Here is a 21837-nt window from a genome sequence, read left to right on the forward strand (position 1 = left end):
GTGTTGGAAGTTAAACATCCTATATCTGTAAAAAGACTAAGGAGCTGGTGGTAGACCTGAGGAGGGCTAAGGCACTGGTGACCCCTGTTTCCATCCAGGGGGTCAATGTGGACATGGTGGAGGATTACAAATACCTGGGGATACAAATTGACAATAAACTGGACTGGTCAAAGAACACTGAGGCTGTCTACAAGAAGTGTCAGAGCCGTCTCTATTTCCTGAGGAGACTGAGATCCTTTAACATCGTCGGACGATACTGAAGATATTCTACGAGTCTGTGGTGGCCAGTGCTATCATGTTTGCTGTTGTGTGCTGGGGCAGCAGGCTGAGGGGTAGCAGACACCAACAGAATCAACAAACTCATTGGTAAGGCCAGTGATGTTGTGGGGTTGGAACTGGATTCTCTCACGGTGGTGTCTGAAAAGAGGATGCTGTCTAAGTTGCATGCCATCTTGGACAATGTCTCCCATCCACTACATAATGTACTGGTTGGGCACAGGAGTACATTCAGCCAGAGACTCATTCCACCGAGATGCAACACTGAGCGTCATAGGAAGTCATTCCTGCCTGTGGCCATCAAACTTTACAACTCCTCCCTTGGAGGGTCAGACATCCTGAGCCAATAGGTGGTCCAGGACTTATTTCCTGGCATAATTTACATACTACTATTTAATTATTTATGGTGCAACTGTAATGAAAATCATTTTCCCTCGGGATCAATAAAGTATGACTATGACTATCTTAGGATATTACTACAAAAGATCCAAGCCGCACCATTAATGTGAACAATATTTGCATCTAGTAAGACCGAAAAAATGTTCAGAAGTCAGCTGATAAAAGATGAGTATCAATTATTTCAGTTACCATTGATACTTTGATGGATTTCAATTTCCAAGTTCCCTGTTGATGGAGTCACCATTGACCGTGAACTTTACCAGACCACTCACATGAATTTAGTTCTAAAAGCAGGTCAGGAACAGGTTTCCTTTAATTCACCATATGACACCCTGTAGATTTTCCAATATCTATAAGACAGAAGATAGAAATGTGGCAGAGGACAAGGTCTGTGCAACTATCACAGATCAACACGGAGCTCACTGTGGCTCGTGTTGCAAGGTGATTTTCCCAATACAAACTGCAAACCCGCAGGCACAAGAGATTGCAGATACTTGAAGCTGGAATAACAGAAAAAGCTGGAAGAACTCAGTAGGTCAGGCAGCATCTATGGACAGTCAATGCTTTGGGTCTTGATACTCTCAGAGCTTCTTCCAGGTTCATCCAGGAGCATGGATACAATAACTAAGGAAGGTGTTGTAAAGCCACAGGTTCATTTTCATGCCAATATGCTTGAAGTATGTGACACAATCTGTGTGGAGAAATATAATCAAAGGTCAGCACTGACCACTAAATCAAACTGGTAACAAAAGACTTTGGAGGTCAGCAAGAATTTTGATACAAAAAACATTATTATTGGGAGTTGTCATTTGAGTTCGGGTGAGATGTCCAAGAGCCGGTGCTTGATGGATTTGTGGTGAGTGACTTAGAGTGTAGTCAAGTGGCTTTCCGGTGTTTATTTTGTGATGCCTGTGGAAACACATAATTTTATATCTAACATTTAATAAAGTCTGAAGCCACTAAAACGGAATAATGTTTTGAAGGCAGCATGGCTTTTAAGTCTTATCACAGTGAGATAGAGTACCTTTATGTGGTTAAAGGTAACCTACCACACTTCCAACCACAAATGTCTCACAGCATAGCACTTGGAGAACAAAGGTTTAAACATGGTAAGATTTTCTTCTTCTTTAGTCTAAATCATCGAACAACAATGGGTGAGAAAAGTAAATGGGTTAAGAGAGTTTCTCCATTAAATATTTATACCATATTTTTCATTTAGTTATTTCTTTCATCAATTTTTTAGTAGATGAGCACTTGCCCTTTAATAGAAAGTTTTAACTTTGAGCAAATCATGGGCAAATGATTCAGATCTTTTGATTATTTATACAGTGGATTCTGGTTAATTGGAATACATCAAGACCAGTACATTTTGGCCCAATTAAGCAGCTGTCCTAATTACCTGAAGTTTCATGGAAAGAGTTAAAAAAGTATAAAAAGACAAACTACTGTTTAACTGGGTAACAATTTGTATATTTAAATGAAATACAGAACAAATTAGAACACTACCAATACTACTATTTATATACTACTAAAACTCTCTTGCTCTGTCTGTTTGTGACTTCCGATTAGCGCAAACCGTACATTACAGCAGCACTTTTTTTGGCTAAATCGAATTAAAATGCACTAACTTACAGAATGCAGGCAAAGTGCAGGGTTATATATTCGTATAAAATTGCTCATTTGCCAAAAATCAACAGGCTGCCTTTCACCCGAGACCCTATCGACCATCATGGAAATCGGGATGCCACAGCCCGACGTATGTGCATGGCCAGCCTGGGCAGCGCCTCACAATGCTGACAGAGTTGGCTCCAACTTCTATGGAGACTGCGACGCCACACCACGACGCATGCACGCGGCCTGCCTCAGCAGCTACACCTACCGGAGCAGAAGGGCAGGGCAGCTCTATCTCGAGGGCACAAAATAATCTGCAGATGCTGGGGTCAAAGCAACACTCACAACACACTGGAGGAACTCAGCAGGTCAGGCAGCATCCATGGAAAAGATCAGTCAACGTTTCGGGCCGGAACCCTTCATCAGGACTGGAAAGGGAGGGGGCAGGGGCCCTATAAAGAAGGTGGGGGGAGGGTGGAAAGGAGAAGACTGGTAGGTGCCAGGTGAAAAACCAGTTAGAGGAAAGAAAAAGGGGTGGGGGAGGGGAGGCAGGGAGGGGATAGGCAGGAAAGGTGAAGAAGGAATAGGGGAAAACACAATGGGTGGTAGAAGGAGGCGGAACCATGAGGGAGGTGATAGGCAGCTGCGGGAGGGGGCAGAATGAAACTGGGATGGGGGAAGGGAGGGGGAGGGGTGGGATACTGGGATGGGGGAAGGGAGGGGGAGGGATTTCGAGGGGTCATATTCTGCTAATCACCATCAGCGTGTGCAGGATTGGGACAGATCTAACTGCCACCCATCAATAAGAGATAATTAAATCTTATTGTAATGACGTACTTCGAGACACCCATAAAACCCTCTGCTGCAGTCAAAGGACAGCGGTGACTATATCACATCCATTTAGGAGAGCACCAACCACATCATCAAGAATAATCAGCATCCTTTGGAATTAGTGCTTCGTATCTTCTATCCAGCATTAGAGTAAAAAAAAAATGGTCAGCCTAATTATGCCGCGTGGAGAGGGAAAGGGGACATTATGGTCAAGAGATGATGCCAAATGTCGTCAGGAAGCGGCAAGGAGAGGGAGAGAACAAGAATCAGGTGAGGCCAGGGCCACACAACTCCAGGATCAAAGAGTCAGGACAAAAAAAAGATGAGAGAAGAAGAGACAGAGGAGGAGAGGCATGCACATCTCCAGGATCAGAGATAAACAGCAGAAGAGCTGAAGAGACGGGAGATGAAAGGGCTGCACATCTCCAGAATGACAACGAGAGGCACAAGGTGGCAGATAAACCAGAAATGATGCCATCAAAGGTGTCCTTCGTTAAATGAGGAGCAGCTATATTTGCTTTGCTATGCGCCATTCTTCTTTAATAAACTGAGGTTTTCTACTTCAGTTTCCAATGCAAAGCAATACCAATAGCATTCAGGAAAATTCAATGTTCATTCTGCTCATATCAAATTGCACTACCCTTCTCTCAAAGGGTGCCCCAGCGGGTCACCCCATTGTCTAGTAGTGCTATAAAAACTGTGTATTGGTGCCTGATAATTATTAATAGAGGAATTTATACAGTGTATGGTGCCATGTTCTTTTGATTGACTATTAATGAACAAAATCAGGGCAGACACCTAGTACAGATAATGAATTGACTCTAATGATTGCATCCTCCATATCTTAATTTTTATTGTAACATTCAAGATGATTGTCAACACCTTCACATTCTTCATAGTTCCTAACTTGCTGACGTAGTGAAATTGTTTAATTTCCATTCCTAACCATTTCTGGCATCATGCTTGAAACTCTGGTGAGCAAAGCAATTTGGAATCGTCTTACTGCTTATTTCTCGCCAATTTTCGGCAACAAAGATCACTGCTGTTTAAACACAAATGTAACTGGCGCTATTTAAAAACTATTTGCTCTAAGTATGGTGCAGTGTCTAATGGCCACACAAGTTGCACATGACTGACATTAGTTAGAAATTGTTCGGCAACAATCTCCTATCCCAATTAAGAGGCATAGTGTCCCAAATAAACAAAGGCAATCCCAGCTATTTTCTAGATTAGTTTTTATTCTTTTGGTTGTCCCAAATAAGTGGCTACCTCAATTAACTGATGACCCAATTAATTGGAATCCTCTGTATTTCTCTTCAGTGTTATTGGATGGTCAAAGTTGAGCTCTGATAGTCCCTTACTGTATTAGTTGTTCTACCCTTCGACTTCCACTGTATTTCCTATTGCAAGTTGCCTGAACATTGATTATTATCATTGAAGATCAGTGTAGAATGATTTAATTCTGATCAAGAGAGGCTACTTCAGCAACTCCTTTAATATAAGGGATGTTAGGTGCTTCAACAAACATCCATTTATTAAATAGAACAACTACAAACAATGCCATTTGTCAAGTCCTAATAATTATATGGATTTTTTTGAAGGCATTTATATTCTTCCAAGGTGTCCAGCCACGTGGAGGCAATAGCCAAGAAAATACTGCAGTAACTTTCTCCTTAGAAAGCTAAGGAAATTTGGCATAACTGATAACTCTCACCAATTTTTATATATCGAACAGGGTGAGCTGCCTCAACGACTATTGCCCACTCACATTTACTGTGATGATATGCTTTGAGAGGTAGATCATGACTAGAATCAACTCCTGCTTAACCAAGGACCAGAACCCTCTGCAATATGCCTTTTGCCACAATAGGCATATAGCAGATGCAATCTCACTGGCTCTCCACTCAGCCTTCGATCATCTGAACAATAATAATACCTACATTAGGCTGCAATTTATTGATTACAGCTCAGCATTCAATGCAATCGTACCTCCAGTTCTAATCAGCAAGCTCCGAAATCTGGGCCTCTTTATCTCCCGCTGCAATTGGATCGTTAACTTCCTCACAGAGAGACCACAGTCTGTGCAGATCGGAAATAACATAGAACATAGAACAGTACAGCACAGGAACAGGTCCTTTGGCCTACAATGGTAGATTAGATTAGATTATGAGGACACGGAGTCCTCTTTTATTGTCATTTAGTAATGCATGCATTAAGAAATGATACAATATTCCTCCGGTGTGATATCACAGAAACACAGGACAGACCAAGACTGAAAAACTAACAAAAACCACATAATTATAACATATAGTTACAACAGTGTAACAATGCCATAACTTGATGACGAACAGGCCATGGGCACAGTAAAGAAGTTCAAAGTCTCTCAAAAGTCCCACATCTCACGCAGACGGGAGAAGAAAGAAAACTCTCCCTGCCATACCCAACTACAGTCCGACTCTGAGTCGTCCGATAACTTCGAGCCTCCGACCAGCCCTCCGACACCGAGTACCAAGCACCATCTCTGCCAAACGCTTCGACCCCAGCCTCGATCACCAGCAGCAGGCAAAGCCGGGGATTTTGGGGCCTTCCCTCTGGAGATGCTGGATCGCACAGTATCAGCAGCAGCGAACCGGGCATTGCAGAAATTTCTCCAGATGCTCCTCTGTGCTTCTCACGTCTGTCTCCATCAAATCAGAATTGTGCATGGTAACACACATCAAAGTTGCTCTTGGCTCCATCCCTCCCCCTCCTGTCTTCTCCTATCATTTTGGATCTCCCCCTCCCCTTCCCACTTTCAAATCTCTTACTAACTCTTCCTTCAGTTAGTCCTGACGAAGGGTCTCGGCCTGAAACGTCGACTGTACCTCTTCCTAGAGATGCTGCCTGGCCTGCTGCGTTCACCAGCAACTTTGATGTGTGTTGCTTGAATTTCCAGCATCTGCAGAATTCCTGTTGTTTGTGCACGGTATCCTACTTACAAATACAATATCATTTCACCGGAGAGCTGCACGCGCTGTGTCGCGCTGCCATCTTCTCCTCCCACCAGTGTTGGGCTGAACCAGCTAAAAAGTAAATTTAAATAACCCAGAAGCTAATCCCTCCTATCTACACAATTTCTGTATCCCTCCATCTTCCTCATATTCATGTGCCTATCTAAACATCTCTTAAAAGCCTGTAATTTACTTGCGTCCACCATCATATCAGGCAGTGCATTCCAGGCATCCACCACTCTGAGTAAAAAAAAAACTTATCCCTCACATCTCCCTTGAACCTAACCCCTCTCAATTCAATGCATGTCCTCTGGTATTAGACATCTTTACGCTGGGAAAAAGATTCTCCCTGTCTACTCTATCCATGCCCCCGTAATCTTAAAACCTCGATCAGATCTCCCTCAGCCTCTGCCACTGCAGAGAAAACAACCCATAATTGCCCAACCTGTCATGATAGCATGTGCCTTCTAAACCAGGCAGCATCCTGGTAAACCTTTTCCACACTCTCTCCAAAGCCTCAACATCCTTCCTATAAGTGGAGCAACCAGAATTGTATGCAAATTTTCAGATGTGGCCTAACCAGAGTTCTATAAAGCTGCAATATATTAAATTCAATATCTCAACTAGTAAAATCGCAAGCATTCCATAAGCCTTCTTAATCACCCCATCAACCTATACAAAAGCTTGAAAACACATAGCACTTGGCTCAAGGACTGCTTCTATCCTGCTGTCTGTGGTAAGTTTCTTGAACAGACCTCTTATATGATAAAGTTGAACTCTTGATCTCTCAGTCTACCTTGTCACGGCCCTTGCACTTCGTCTATCAGCACTGTACTTTCTCTGTAACCCTACCACTAAACCTTGTATTCTTTGTTTTTCCCTATGTACTGATGGATGGCATTGATTTGACTGGATGGCACACCAAATAGATAGCTTTTCCTTGTACCTTAGTAAACCAATTACATTTCATCATATTTAATAAAGGACTTGTATTAGTAGACCAGCAGGGTCCTGGCACCATCAACCAGCTGTTGACTGCCCTATCGCTTAGGATTTGCATTGTCTGAATCACGAGTTGAGAGGTCGGATGCCCTCTCTCCATTTGACTCCACCTTTTCAATAATCCTACTAAAGCTGTGAAAGAAGATTTAAGTAAGCCTCCCAGCACCATTGAGTTACCTTTTGTCTATGCTCTGAAGAAAGAACCACTATCTTGGCAAGGATTGATCTGAAAGGAGCCACATCGAGTAGTTCAATGCTGCCTCGTAATAGAATAAGTCATTCAGTTCCTCTGTTCAGGGTAAGAATTCATGTTCTAATCATCTCATTGCCCTGAGGAATGTAAGTATTTATTGCCTCTAGTGACTAGAGTCTAGCCCATTCAATGTATATCTATAGAAAAAGATGTTCTGAATCTACTTTCAGAGGTTTAGTTATAATTACTCTTTTCAAATACAGGGTAAAGGTCTTTGGCTTATTGATGCTAACATACAATATCAAGAGATTTGTCTGTAAATTGAAACTTCTTGGTCATTGAAGGAATTTACTAAGGCCGTGCCTTAACAGCTGGCTGCAGGTTTAAATAAGCTTTTGTGAACTTAATGTATGAATGATTACTGCTGTAAATGGGAGGGTCAGTTTCTGTACTCTGTGTTCAGGTTAAATGTATGAAGATTCAAGATTTTTTAATGTCATTTCATGATTATGTAACATGACTCTCAGGTGGCTTAAATCTTCATAATGATTTTGTTACTTTGTGCTGTATTTCACTTAAATTACTGAAAGAGAGAAATGTTAGACAACAACTTCCATTTGGCTGTAACCTTAACATTGCAAAGGTGGTTCAAAGCATCATCTCAAAAATTGACAACAAGCTACGTAAGATAGTAGGACTAATGACCTAAGGCTTCTGCTGAGCAACTGAATGAAGGCAAAAAGATTTGGGAGGGAATTCCAGAGACCATGGTAGCTGAAGAAATGGCTTCCAATGGTAGAGTGATCATATTTAGAGATAACCAGAAGACCAGAATAAAACCAAAGCAGAAATCTCATGGAGGAAATGGGACTGGAGGGGGATTTTGGAAATGTGGATGGGGCATGGGACCATAGATGTATTAAAAAGGATGAGAAATTTAAACAGGTTCCCATTTAAGCAACATTATGTCGGTAGTCACAGAGTTATAGGTGAACAGGACTTGCTCAGGGTCGGATACTAAGATTTTAGATAGCGGTCCCCAACCACCAGGCCGCAGACCGGTACCGGGCTGCAAAACATGTGCTACTAGGCCGCGAGGAAACAATATGAGTCAGCTGCACCTTTCCTCATTCCCTGTCACGCACTGTTGAACTTGAACATAGGATTGCCAACTGTCCCGTATTTGCCTGGACATCCCGTATATTGTGCTAAATTGGTTTGTCCCATACGGGACCACCTTTGTCTCATATTTCCCCCGCTAAGGTAGAGCGTTCCTATGAAACCTTTCGTGCCAAGATGGCGTAAGGTGAAGGAACAATTACCATTAATTTATGTGGGAAAAACTTTTGAGCATTCCCAGACCCAAAAAATAACCTACCAAATCATAACAAATAACACACAAAACCTGAAATAATACTACTAACATACAGTAAAAGCAGGAATGTTATGATAAATACACAGCCTATATAAAGTAGAAATAATGTATGTACAGTGTAGTCGGGAAGATTAAGCCAAAACCGATTTGTGGAAAAAAATCAGCGTGTACGTGCATGCGTACACAGGTGCCCACGCAAGGCTTCATGGTCATAGTAGTCTTTCCTAGGGTAAACACAAGTGTCCCGTATTTGACTGCTACTTTTGTCCCTTATTTGGGAGTGAGAAAGTTGGCAACACTAATTGTAAATGACATGTTGAGGTGAGTTTAATCCTACTTGAGAAGGTACATAAAGGTAGCATAGGTCTGACAAAGAGTTGTGGACATGCATATCATCGTATAAGCCGGCTTCCCTTCCATAGACTCTGTTTATGCTTTCTGCTTCAGTAAAACAGCCAGCAAAATCAAAGACCCCACCTACTCTGGACACTTTCTTTTCTTCCCTTTCCTGTTGAGCAGAAGATATAACTACCTGATGGCACATGCTACCTGGCTCAAGGACAGCTTCTAGCCTGCTGCGATAAGACTACTGAATGGTTCCCTAGTATGATAAAATGGACTCTGACCTCACAATCTGCCTTGTTATGATCTTGCACTTATTGTATACCTGCACTGCACCTTCTCTGTAGCTGTTACACTTTATTTTGCATTGTTATTGATTTATCTTGTACTTTGTAAGGAATTGATCTTTATGAACAGTACACTAGACAAGTTTTTCACTATACCTCAGTGTATGTAATAACAATAAACCAGTTACAATTCCAAGGTCCCCAACAACATTGAATTGAATTGCACATAAGAGTCCAAAGCACTACCTGATCGTCCCAAGTTTTTTTCTACTCCCTGGATTGGGCCTGTAACTGATTGTAGGGTGATGAGGGTAGGGGTTGGTTTAGTTGTGTGAATGGGCTGAGGGCTTATGACGGGGGATATTGAACCTTTTGGGGATGGTGGTGCTGCTGTGTTTGGACAGAAGATTGGATGTTGGTAGGAAGAACATGTTGGCTGGATAAATCCAGCACTGGTGGCCTTTGCATGCTGGCAACATCCCTGATTTCTGGCAGCTAGGGCACAGGAGGGTGCAAACAAAGGTGAAGGAAATGACTTGAAGGAGGACCTAGCTGCAGCACAGTGGATGCCTTGGACAATATGGCAGTGCAGTTGTTCAGTTGGACCCCCTTTAATTAACATTAAAGTAGATTTCAATTCTTTTGCTTGTACTATTCATGAGGCTTGGTCACTTGAAAGAATTTTGAACTAGTGATGAGAAGAGTCTTATGGCATGCTGTTTGAAGTTACACTGTTTGGCTATTCACTGTCTGGCTCTCTATCCATATGTATCATGTACAAATCCAGTTTAATGCAATGTGAAGGATGCAAATAAATTTAATGATTTCAAAAAGCGACTGTGTGAGGTGCAGCAAAGCGATGGGACAAGAAAACGTCCAATCTGCAGTACAGAAGACCTGTGCTCCAGAACTTGCCATACCCCTGGCCAAGCTATTCCAACACATTTCCAACTATCGGCACTTATCCAATCTTCTTGAAGATTGCTATTTCCCTATACCTCAGCACAGCTTTGGTCCAAGCCTGGACCAGAGCAGTGAATTCTAGAGGTGAAGTGTGAGTGGCTACCCTTGGCATCAATCAACATTTGTTCAAGTATGGGATCCAGGAGTAGAAAGAAAGGCTCTCAAAGTGATAACTCTCCATCTGCCAGATTTGTGCCTCAAGCAAAGGAAGGTGTTGGAAGTTAAACATCCTATATCTGTAAAAAGACTAAGGAGCTGGTGGTAGACCTGAGGAGGGCTAAGGCACTGGTGACCCCTGTTTCCATCCAGGGGGTCAATGTGGACATGGTGGAGGATTACAAATACCTGGGGATACAAATTGACAATAAACTGGACTGGTCAAAGAACACTGAGGCTGTCTACAAGAAGTGTCAGAGCCGTCTCTATTTCCTGAGGAGACTGAGATCCTTTAACATCGTCGGACGATACTGAAGATATTCTACGAGTCTGTGGTGGCCAGTGCTATCATGTTTGCTGTTGTGTGCTGGGGCAGCAGGCTGAGGGGTAGCAGACACCAACAGAATCAACAAACTCATTGGTAAGGCCAGTGATGTTGTGGGGTTGGAACTGGATTCTCTCACGGTGGTGTCTGAAAAGAGGATGCTGTCTAAGTTGCATGCCATCTTGGACAATGTCTCCCATCCACTACATAATGTACTGGTTGGGCACAGGAGTACATTCAGCCAGAGACTCATTCCACCGAGATGCAACACTGAGCGTCATAGGAAGTCATTCCTGCCTGTGGCCATCAAACTTTACAACTCCTCCCTTGGAGGGTCAGACATCCTGAGCCAATAGGTGGTCCAGGACTTATTTCCTGGCATAATTTACATACTACTATTTAATTATTTATGGTGCAACTGTAATGAAAATCATTTTCCCTCGGGATCAATAAAGTATGACTATGACTATCTTAGGATATTACTACAAAAGATCCAAGCCGCACCATTAATGTGAACAATATTTGCATCTAGTAAGACCGAAAAAATGTTCAGAAGTCAGCTGATAAAAGATGAGTATCAATTATTTCAGTTACCATTGATACTTTGATGGATTTCAATTTCCAAGTTCCCTGTTGATGGAGTCACCATTGACCGTGAACTTTACCAGACCACTCACATGAATTTAGTTCTAAAAGCAGGTCAGGAACAGGTTTCCTTTAATTCACCATATGACACCCTGTAGATTTTCCAATATCTATAAGACAGAAGATAGAAATGTGGCAGAGGACAAGGTCTGTGCAACTATCACAGATCAACACGGAGCTCACTGTGGCTCGTGTTGCAAGGTGATTTTCCCAATACAAACTGCAAACCCGCAGGCACAAGAGATTGCAGATACTTGAAGCTGGAATAACAGAAAAAGCTGGAAGAACTCAGTAGGTCAGGCAGCATCTATGGACAGTCAATGCTTTGGGTCTTGATACTCTCAGAGCTTCTTCCAGGTTCATCCAGGAGCATGGATACAATAACTAAGGAAGGTGTTGTAAAGCCACAGGTTCATTTTCATGCCAATATGCTTGAAGTATGTGACACAATCTGTGTGGAGAAATATAATCAAAGGTCAGCACTGACCACTAAATCAAACTGGTAACAAAAGACTTTGGAGGTCAGCAAGAATTTTGATACAAAAAACATTATTATTGGGAGTTGTCATTTGAGTTCGGGTGAGATGTCCAAGAGCCGGTGCTTGATGGATTTGTGGTGAGTGACTTAGAGTGTAGTCAAGTGGCTTTCCGGTGTTTATTTTGTGATGCCTGTGGAAACACATAATTTTATATCTAACATTTAATAAAGTCTGAAGCCACTAAAACGGAATAATGTTTTGAAGGCAGCATGGCTTTTAAGTCTTATCACAGTGAGATAGAGTACCTTTATGTGGTTAAAGGTAACCTACCACACTTCCAACCACAAATGTCTCACAGCATAGCACTTGGAGAACAAAGGTTTAAACATGGTAAGATTTTCTTCTTCTTTAGTCTAAATCATCGAACAACAATGGGTGAGAAAAGTAAATGGGTTAAGAGAGTTTCTCCATTAAATATTTATACCATATTTTTCATTTAGTTATTTCTTTCATCAATTTTTTAGTAGATGAGCACTTGCCCTTTAATAGAAAGTTTTAACTTTGAGCAAATCATGGGCAAATGATTCAGATCTTTTGATTATTTATACAGTGGATTCTGGTTAATTGGAATACATCAAGACCAGTACATTTTGGCCCAATTAAGCAGCTGTCCTAATTACCTGAAGTTTCATGGAAAGAGTTAAAAAAGTATAAAAAGACAAACTACTGTTTAACTGGGTAACAATTTGTATATTTAAATGAAATACAGAACAAATTAGAACACTACCAATACTACTATTTATATACTACTAAAACTCTCTTGCTCTGTCTGTTTGTGACTTCCGATTAGCGCAAACCGTACATTACAGCAGCACTTTTTTTGGCTAAATCGAATTAAAATGCACTAACTTACAGAATGCAGGCAAAGTGCAGGGTTATATATTCGTATAAAATTGCTCATTTGCCAAAAATCAACAGGCTGCCTTTCACCCGAGACCCTATCGACCATCATGGAAATCGGGATGCCACAGCCCGACGTATGTGCATGGCCAGCCTGGGCAGCGCCTCACAATGCTGACAGAGTTGGCTCCAACTTCTATGGAGACTGCGACGCCACACCACGACGCATGCACGCGGCCTGCCTCAGCAGCTACACCTACCGGAGCAGAAGGGCAGGGCAGCTCTATCTCGAGGGCACAAAATAATCTGCAGATGCTGGGGTCAAAGCAACACTCACAACACACTGGAGGAACTCAGCAGGTCAGGCAGCATCCATGGAAAAGATCAGTCAACGTTTCGGGCCGGAACCCTTCATCAGGACTGGAAAGGGAGGGGGCAGGGGCCCTATAAAGAAGGTGGGGGGAGGGTGGAAAGGAGAAGACTGGTAGGTGCCAGGTGAAAAACCAGTTAGAGGAAAGAAAAAGGGGTGGGGGAGGGGAGGCAGGGAGGGGATAGGCAGGAAAGGTGAAGAAGGAATAGGGGAAAACACAATGGGTGGTAGAAGGAGGCGGAACCATGAGGGAGGTGATAGGCAGCTGCGGGAGGGGGCAGAATGAAACTGGGATGGGGGAAGGGAGGGGGAGGGGTGGGATACTGGGATGGGGGAAGGGAGGGGGAGGGATTTCGAGGGGTCATATTCTGCTAATCACCATCAGCGTGTGCAGGATTGGGACAGATCTAACTGCCACCCATCAATAAGAGATAATTAAATCTTATTGTAATGACGTACTTCGAGACACCCATAAAACCCTCTGCTGCAGTCAAAGGACAGCGGTGACTATATCACATCCATTTAGGAGAGCACCAACCACATCATCAAGAATAATCAGCATCCTTTGGAATTAGTGCTTCGTATCTTCTATCCAGCATTAGAGTAAAAAAAAAATGGTCAGCCTAATTATGCCGCGTGGAGAGGGAAAGGGGACATTATGGTCAAGAGATGATGCCAAATGTCGTCAGGAAGCGGCAAGGAGAGGGAGAGAACAAGAATCAGGTGAGGCCAGGGCCACACAACTCCAGGATCAAAGAGTCAGGACAAAAAAAAGATGAGAGAAGAAGAGACAGAGGAGGAGAGGCATGCACATCTCCAGGATCAGAGATAAACAGCAGAAGAGCTGAAGAGACGGGAGATGAAAGGGCTGCACATCTCCAGAATGACAACGAGAGGCACAAGGTGGCAGATAAACCAGAAATGATGCCATCAAAGGTGTCCTTCGTTAAATGAGGAGCAGCTATATTTGCTTTGCTATGCGCCATTCTTCTTTAATAAACTGAGGTTTTCTACTTCAGTTTCCAATGCAAAGCAATACCAATAGCATTCAGGAAAATTCAATGTTCATTCTGCTCATATCAAATTGCACTACCCTTCTCTCAAAGGGTGCCCCAGCGGGTCACCCCATTGTCTAGTAGTGCTATAAAAACTGTGTATTGGTGCCTGATAATTATTAATAGAGGAATTTATACAGTGTATGGTGCCATGTTCTTTTGATTGACTATTAATGAACAAAATCAGGGCAGACACCTAGTACAGATAATGAATTGACTCTAATGATTGCATCCTCCATATCTTAATTTTTATTGTAACATTCAAGATGATTGTCAACACCTTCACATTCTTCATAGTTCCTAACTTGCTGACGTAGTGAAATTGTTTAATTTCCATTCCTAACCATTTCTGGCATCATGCTTGAAACTCTGGTGAGCAAAGCAATTTGGAATCGTCTTACTGCTTATTTCTCGCCAATTTTCGGCAACAAAGATCACTGCTGTTTAAACACAAATGTAACTGGCGCTATTTAAAAACTATTTGCTCTAAGTATGGTGCAGTGTCTAATGGCCACACAAGTTGCACATGACTGACATTAGTTAGAAATTGTTCGGCAACAATCTCCTATCCCAATTAAGAGGCATAGTGTCCCAAATAAACAAAGGCAATCCCAGCTATTTTCTAGATTAGTTTTTATTCTTTTGGTTGTCCCAAATAAGTGGCTACCTCAATTAACTGATGACCCAATTAATTGGAATCCTCTGTATTTCTCTTCAGTGTTATTGGATGGTCAAAGTTGAGCTCTGATAGTCCCTTACTGTATTAGTTGTTCTACCCTTCGACTTCCACTGTATTTCCTATTGCAAGTTGCCTGAACATTGATTATTATCATTGAAGATCAGTGTAGAATGATTTAATTCTGATCAAGAGAGGCTACTTCAGCAACTCCTTTAATATAAGGGATGTTAGGTGCTTCAACAAACATCCATTTATTAAATAGAACAACTACAAACAATGCCATTTGTCAAGTCCTAATAATTATATGGATTTTTTTGAAGGCATTTATATTCTTCCAAGGTGTCCAGCCACGTGGAGGCAATAGCCAAGAAAATACTGCAGTAACTTTCTCCTTAGAAAGCTAAGGAAATTTGGCATAACTGATAACTCTCACCAATTTTTATATATCGAACAGGGTGAGCTGCCTCAACGACTATTGCCCACTCACATTTACTGTGATGATATGCTTTGAGAGGTAGATCATGACTAGAATCAACTCCTGCTTAACCAAGGACCAGAACCCTCTGCAATATGCCTTTTGCCACAATAGGCATATAGCAGATGCAATCTCACTGGCTCTCCACTCAGCCTTCGATCATCTGAACAATAATAATACCTACATTAGGCTGCAATTTATTGATTACAGCTCAGCATTCAATGCAATCGTACCTCCAGTTCTAATCAGCAAGCTCCGAAATCTGGGCCTCTTTATCTCCCGCTGCAATTGGATCGTTAACTTCCTCACAGAGAGACCACAGTCTGTGCAGATCGGAAATAACATAGAACATAGAACAGTACAGCACAGGAACAGGTCCTTTGGCCTACAATGGTAGATTAGATTAGATTATGAGGACACGGAGTCCTCTTTTATTGTCATTTAGTAATGCATGCATTAAGAAATGATACAATATTCCTCCGGTGTGATATCACAGAAACACAGGACAGACCAAGACTGAAAAACTAACAAAAACCACATAATTATAACATATAGTTACAACAGTGTAACAATGCCATAACTTGATGACGAACAGGCCATGGGCACAGTAAAGAAGTTCAAAGTCTCTCAAAAGTCCCACATCTCACGCAGACGGGAGAAGAAAGAAAACTCTCCCTGCCATACCCAACTACAGTCCGACTCTGAGTCGTCCGATAACTTCGAGCCTCCGACCAGCCCTCCGACACCGAGTACCAAGCACCATCTCTGCCAAACGCTTCGACCCCAGCCTCGATCACCAGCAGCAGGCAAAGCCGGGGATTTTGGGGCCTTCCCTCTGGAGATGCTGGATCGCACAGTATCAGCAGCAGCGAACCGGGCATTGCAGAAATTTCTCCAGATGCTCCTCTGTGCTTCTCACGTCTGTCTCCATCAAATCAGAATTGTGCATGGTAACACACATCAAAGTTGCTCTTGGCTCCATCCCTCCCCCTCCTGTCTTCTCCTATCATTTTGGATCTCCCCCTCCCCTTCCCACTTTCAAATCTCTTACTAACTCTTCCTTCAGTTAGTCCTGACGAAGGGTCTCGGCCTGAAACGTCGACTGTACCTCTTCCTAGAGATGCTGCCTGGCCTGCTGCGTTCACCAGCAACTTTGATGTGTGTTGCTTGAATTTCCAGCATCTGCAGAATTCCTGTTGTTTGTGCACGGTATCCTACTTACAAATACAATATCATTTCACCGGAGAGCTGCACGCGCTGTGTCGCGCTGCCATCTTCTCCTCCCACCAGTGTTGGGCTGAACCAGCTAAAAAGTAAATTTAAATAACCCAGAAGCTAATCCCTCCTATCTACACAATTTCTGTATCCCTCCATCTTCCTCATATTCATGTGCCTATCTAAACATCTCTTAAAAGCCTGTAATTTACTTGCGTCCACCATCATATCAGGCAGTGCATTCCAGGCATCCACCACTCTGAGTAAAAAAAAAACTTATCCCTCACATCTCCCTTGAACCTAACCCCTCTCAATTCAATGCATGTCCTCTGGTATTAGACATCTTTACGCTGGGAAAAAGATTCTCCCTGTCTACTCTATCCATGCCCCCGTAATCTTAAAACCTCGATCAGATCTCCCTCAGCCTCTGCCACTGCAGAGAAAACAACCCATAATTGCCCAACCTGTCATGATAGCATGTGCCTTCTAAACCAGGCAGCATCCTGGTAAACCTTTTCCACACTCTCTCCAAAGCCTCAACATCCTTCCTATAAGTGGAGCAACCAGAATTGTATGCAAATTTTCAGATGTGGCCTAACCAGAGTTCTATAAAGCTGCAATATATTAAATTCAATATCTCAACTAGTAAAATCGCAAGCATTCCATAAGCCTTCTTAATCACCCCATCAACCTATACAAAAGCTTGAAAACACATAGCACTTGGCTCAAGGACTGCTTCTATCCTGCTGTCTGTGGTAAGTTTCTTGAACAGACCTCTTATATGATAAAGTTGAACTCTTGATCTCTCAGTCTACCTTGTCACGGCCCTTGCACTTCGTCTATCAGCACTGTACTTTCTCTGTAACCCTACCACTAAACCTTGTATTCTTTGTTTTTCCCTATGTACTGATGGATGGCATTGATTTGACTGGATGGCACACCAAATAGATAGCTTTTCCTTGTACCTTAGTAAACCAATTACATTTCATCATATTTAATAAAGGACTTGTATTAGTAGACCAGCAGGGTCCTGGCACCATCAACCAGCTGTTGACTGCCCTATCGCTTAGGATTTGCATTGTCTGAATCACGAGTTGAGAGGTCGGATGCCCTCTCTCCATTTGACTCCACCTTTTCAATAATCCTACTAAAGCTGTGAAAGAAGATTTAAGTAAGCCTCCCAGCACCATTGAGTTACCTTTTGTCTATGCTCTGAAGAAAGAACCACTATCTTGGCAAGGATTGATCTGAAAGGAGCCACATCGAGTAGTTCAATGCTGCCTCGTAATAGAATAAGTCATTCAGTTCCTCTGTTCAGGGTAAGAATTCATGTTCTAATCATCTCATTGCCCTGAGGAATGTAAGTATTTATTGCCTCTAGTGACTAGAGTCTAGCCCATTCAATGTATATCTATAGAAAAAGATGTTCTGAATCTACTTTCAGAGGTTTAGTTATAATTACTCTTTTCAAATACAGGGTAAAGGTCTTTGGCTTATTGATGCTAACATACAATATCAAGAGATTTGTCTGTAAATTGAAACTTCTTGGTCATTGAAGGAATTTACTAAGGCCGTGCCTTAACAGCTGGCTGCAGGTTTAAATAAGCTTTTGTGAACTTAATGTATGAATGATTACTGCTGTAAATGGGAGGGTCAGTTTCTGTACTCTGTGTTCAGGTTAAATGTATGAAGATTCAAGATTTTTTAATGTCATTTCATGATTATGTAACATGACTCTCAGGTGGCTTAAATCTTCATAATGATTTTGTTACTTTGTGCTGTATTTCACTTAAATTACTGAAAGAGAGAAATGTTAGACAACAACTTCCATTTGGCTGTAACCTTAACATTGCAAAGGTGGTTCAAAGCATCATCTCAAAAATTGACAACAAGCTACGTAAGATAGTAGGACTAATGACCTAAGGCTTCTGCTGAGCAACTGAATGAAGGCAAAAAGATTTGGGAGGGAATTCCAGAGACCATGGTAGCTGAAGAAATGGCTTCCAATGGTAGAGTGATCATATTTAGAGATAACCAGAAGACCAGAATAAAACCAAAGCAGAAATCTCATGGAGGAAATGGGACTGGAGGGGGATTTTGGAAATGTGGATGGGGCATGGGACCATAGATGTATTAAAAAGGATGAGAAATTTAAACAGGTTCCCATTTAAGCAACATTATGTCGGTAGTCACAGAGTTATAGGTGAACAGGACTTGCTCAGGGTCGGATACTAAGATTTTAGATAGCGGTCCCCAACCACCAGGCCGCAGACCGGTACCGGGCTGCAAAACATGTGCTACTAGGCCGCGAGGAAACAATATGAGTCAGCTGCACCTTTCCTCATTCCCTGTCACGCACTGTTGAACTTGAACATAGGATTGCCAACTGTCCCGTATTTGCCTGGACATCCCGTATATTGTGCTAAATTGGTTTGTCCCATACGGGACCACCTTTGTCTCATATTTCCCCCGCTAAGGTAGAGCGTTCCTATGAAACCTTTCGTGCCAAGATGGCGTAAGGTGAAGGAACAATTACCATTAATTTATGTGGGAAAAACTTTTGAGCATTCCCAGACCCAAAAAATAACCTACCAAATCATAACAAATAACACACAAAACCTGAAATAATACTACTAACATACAGTAAAAGCAGGAATGTTATGATAAATACACAGCCTATATAAAGTAGAAATAATGTATGTACAGTGTAGTCGGGAAGATTAAGCCAAAACCGATTTGTGGAAAAAAATCAGCGTGTACGTGCATGCGTACACAGGTGCCCACGCAAGGCTTCATGGTCATAGTAGTCTTTCCTAGGGTAAACACAAGTGTCCCGTATTTGACTGCTACTTTTGTCCCTTATTTGGGAGTGAGAAAGTTGGCAACACTAATTGTAAATGACATGTTGAGGTGAGTTTAATCCTACTTGAACACCACCCCCCCCCCCCCCCCCGGTTGGCTGGTCCACAAGAATATTGTCAATATTAAACCAGTCCGCAGTGCAAAAAAGGTTGTGGACCCCTGTTTCAGATCACTTTAACTTTGTAAATGGTTGAAAATGAGCCACTGGCCAGGAGTGCTTTCAAATGGCCAAGTTTAAGGTATAAAAAAATACCATTGATGATTTTGGAAAGTAGGTCGGCTGATATGTGGTTGCGGTCACTCAGTATTGTGGAGATGCAGGAAAGATGTCCTTTTAGTATTTCAAAATGGAGGGAAAAGCTGAGAAATGCATCCACCCAGCGCTTCAATTTTGGACATACTTCCCTTCAAGGAGGTTCCTGGGGAAGTGCTACTAATATATCATTAATAAATGTCAGACCTTCTGCTGTGGGTTATTGAAATATAGAGCAGAGTGGGACAAGTACTATTAACATACCATAATTCTAACTTTAGTTTGTGGTCCTGCAGCATGGATTGTGGGAGAATGATGTTTCTTTGCTGACCTTGAGTTGTTTACATTCTTATTTGAATTGCAGCATAGACATCAAGAGAGATTAGAATGCATTGCAGTCTCTCAAATTCTACCCACTGAACATGAAAAGGCCTCTTACATTCTTAGCCAGTGTAGATATTGTACCTCCATGGTTTAACCGAATGTTTAGCATGTAGAGTAACAGTCAAAACAGGCATAAAGTATATACATACAATTCATCAAATATTTTTCCTAATCTTGAAACATTTTTGACTTTGCTTAGGGAGGCTTTGCACATTTTAAACTTTTTCTTTCCTGTTTTATTTTTAGGTAGAACATCAGGTTTCTCATAGATTAATCGTGTGCATTCTACGAGCTAAAAATGTGACCAAAGGAACTTTTGGTGATCTACGTAAGTACATTTTAGAGAGCTTTGTCTATTCCTTTTACCCACTTGCCCTTCATTCTTTCACATGTTATATGCAGGATTGTTTATCAAAGGACATTCAGACTGATACTCTAGGGCAATACATGAGGTGTTAATCTAAGGTCCAGTCTGGCTCTGAATTTGTGATTCAGGTGGAAAAACATTAAAAATAACAAAGATCAGGATATTTTGTCCTGCCCAATATTACTTCCTCAGTCACAATGGTAAAAAGGCCAAATAGGTTAATTGTTCATCTTGTTTATTATGCAATAAAGTTGTGGCATTTGCTAAAATAACAGACTGCACTTTAAAATTAACTCACCATGTTCTTGGAGAGGCATGATAAGCAGTAGTGGTTTTGGTCGATATTACAAATGATGCTGAGCATTTTTGAGGCATTTGCCTGCAGAGCCTCATACACTACATTCACAGCATTTCAAACTGCGAAAATAGAAAATGATCTAAAAACTGATAAAAGGTCTTGCTTAAAAATAAGATCATGCTTTGAAAATTGCAGCACTGTGATGCATTTCCCAAAGTGGTAGAATAATCAGCTGGCTTATGTTTTATTTGCAGGCAGTATTGAAGGGTGCACCATCATGACATCTATTAGTAGCAATGCATAATGGACCGTCATTAAAATTATAGATTTATTGTGGTATGCATATGTATTTTATTCAATGTGGTTATGTTTCAAAGCGAACACAATGTAATTGTTTGCAAAGAAGCCATCTTGGTGTTCTAACATAGAACAATATGCGTAACAGGCAAAAATTTGAGTGCTCTTTACTGGAATAAGGATAGCAATTACTTGATAGGGACTACATCTATTAATGGTTTATTGCTATATTCCTGATGTACATATGTTGTGAAAATATCTTAGCTTTTTATTACCTGGGTCCTCTGAATGAGTTTTATGTTTTTTTTCCCAAACCAGCTCTGAGCTGATGAATTCCAGGCAGATGTATCATGTGACTCAAATTTTGAACAATTCAATTAACTTGCACAATCTTTTTTCCAACCTCCATTACTTGGACAGAAAAAAACCAAAAATGTGTTAAAGAAAATGAAAATAATAATCTTCCAAACTAGTTTAATGATTCTTTTCTTTTAACTTCATCTTATTAGTTGCCAGCAGTTTAATCTTTAACTCTTGAATGGCCCAGGATATTTCTGGGTGGTAATGTCTGCTGCATTCAGATATGGTAACTAACATAAAAAGAGAGTTTGAGTAAACTGTCCCACTTTGGATTAACTTACAGTGCAGGTGGGTCCTGAGAGATACAGACTAAAACACATACTCGCAATAGCAATTGAATTATACAGGTGGATTTTGCTTATTTGTTTTTCAGCCCATATGTCCAGCAATACTACCTTAACCAGGTTTTACTGTCAGTGATATAAGCACTGCCACTCAGCACAGCACA

At 41.6% G+C, this 21837-nt stretch overlaps 1 protein-coding gene across 3 annotated transcripts in view; it reads left to right on the plus strand.

The window, feature by feature from the left end:
- Window positions 1-21837, plus strand: part of LOC140205987 (cytosolic phospholipase A2-like) — a 190187-nt gene that overhangs the window by 40890 nt on the left and 127460 nt on the right. For all 3 annotated transcript variants that reach the window (XM_072273964.1, XM_072273962.1, XM_072273963.1), the window contains one exon: window positions 20314-20395. In XM_072273964.1, coding sequence (XP_072130065.1) covers window positions 20314-20395 — 82 coding nt within the window. The remainder of the gene's footprint in view (window positions 1-20313; window positions 20396-21837) is intronic.

The sequence above is a fragment of the Mobula birostris genome, chromosome 12 (genome assembly GCF_030028105.1).
Source record: "Mobula birostris isolate sMobBir1 chromosome 12, sMobBir1.hap1, whole genome shotgun sequence".
Classification (NCBI taxonomy): Eukaryota; Metazoa; Chordata; class Chondrichthyes; order Myliobatiformes; family Myliobatidae; genus Mobula; species Mobula birostris.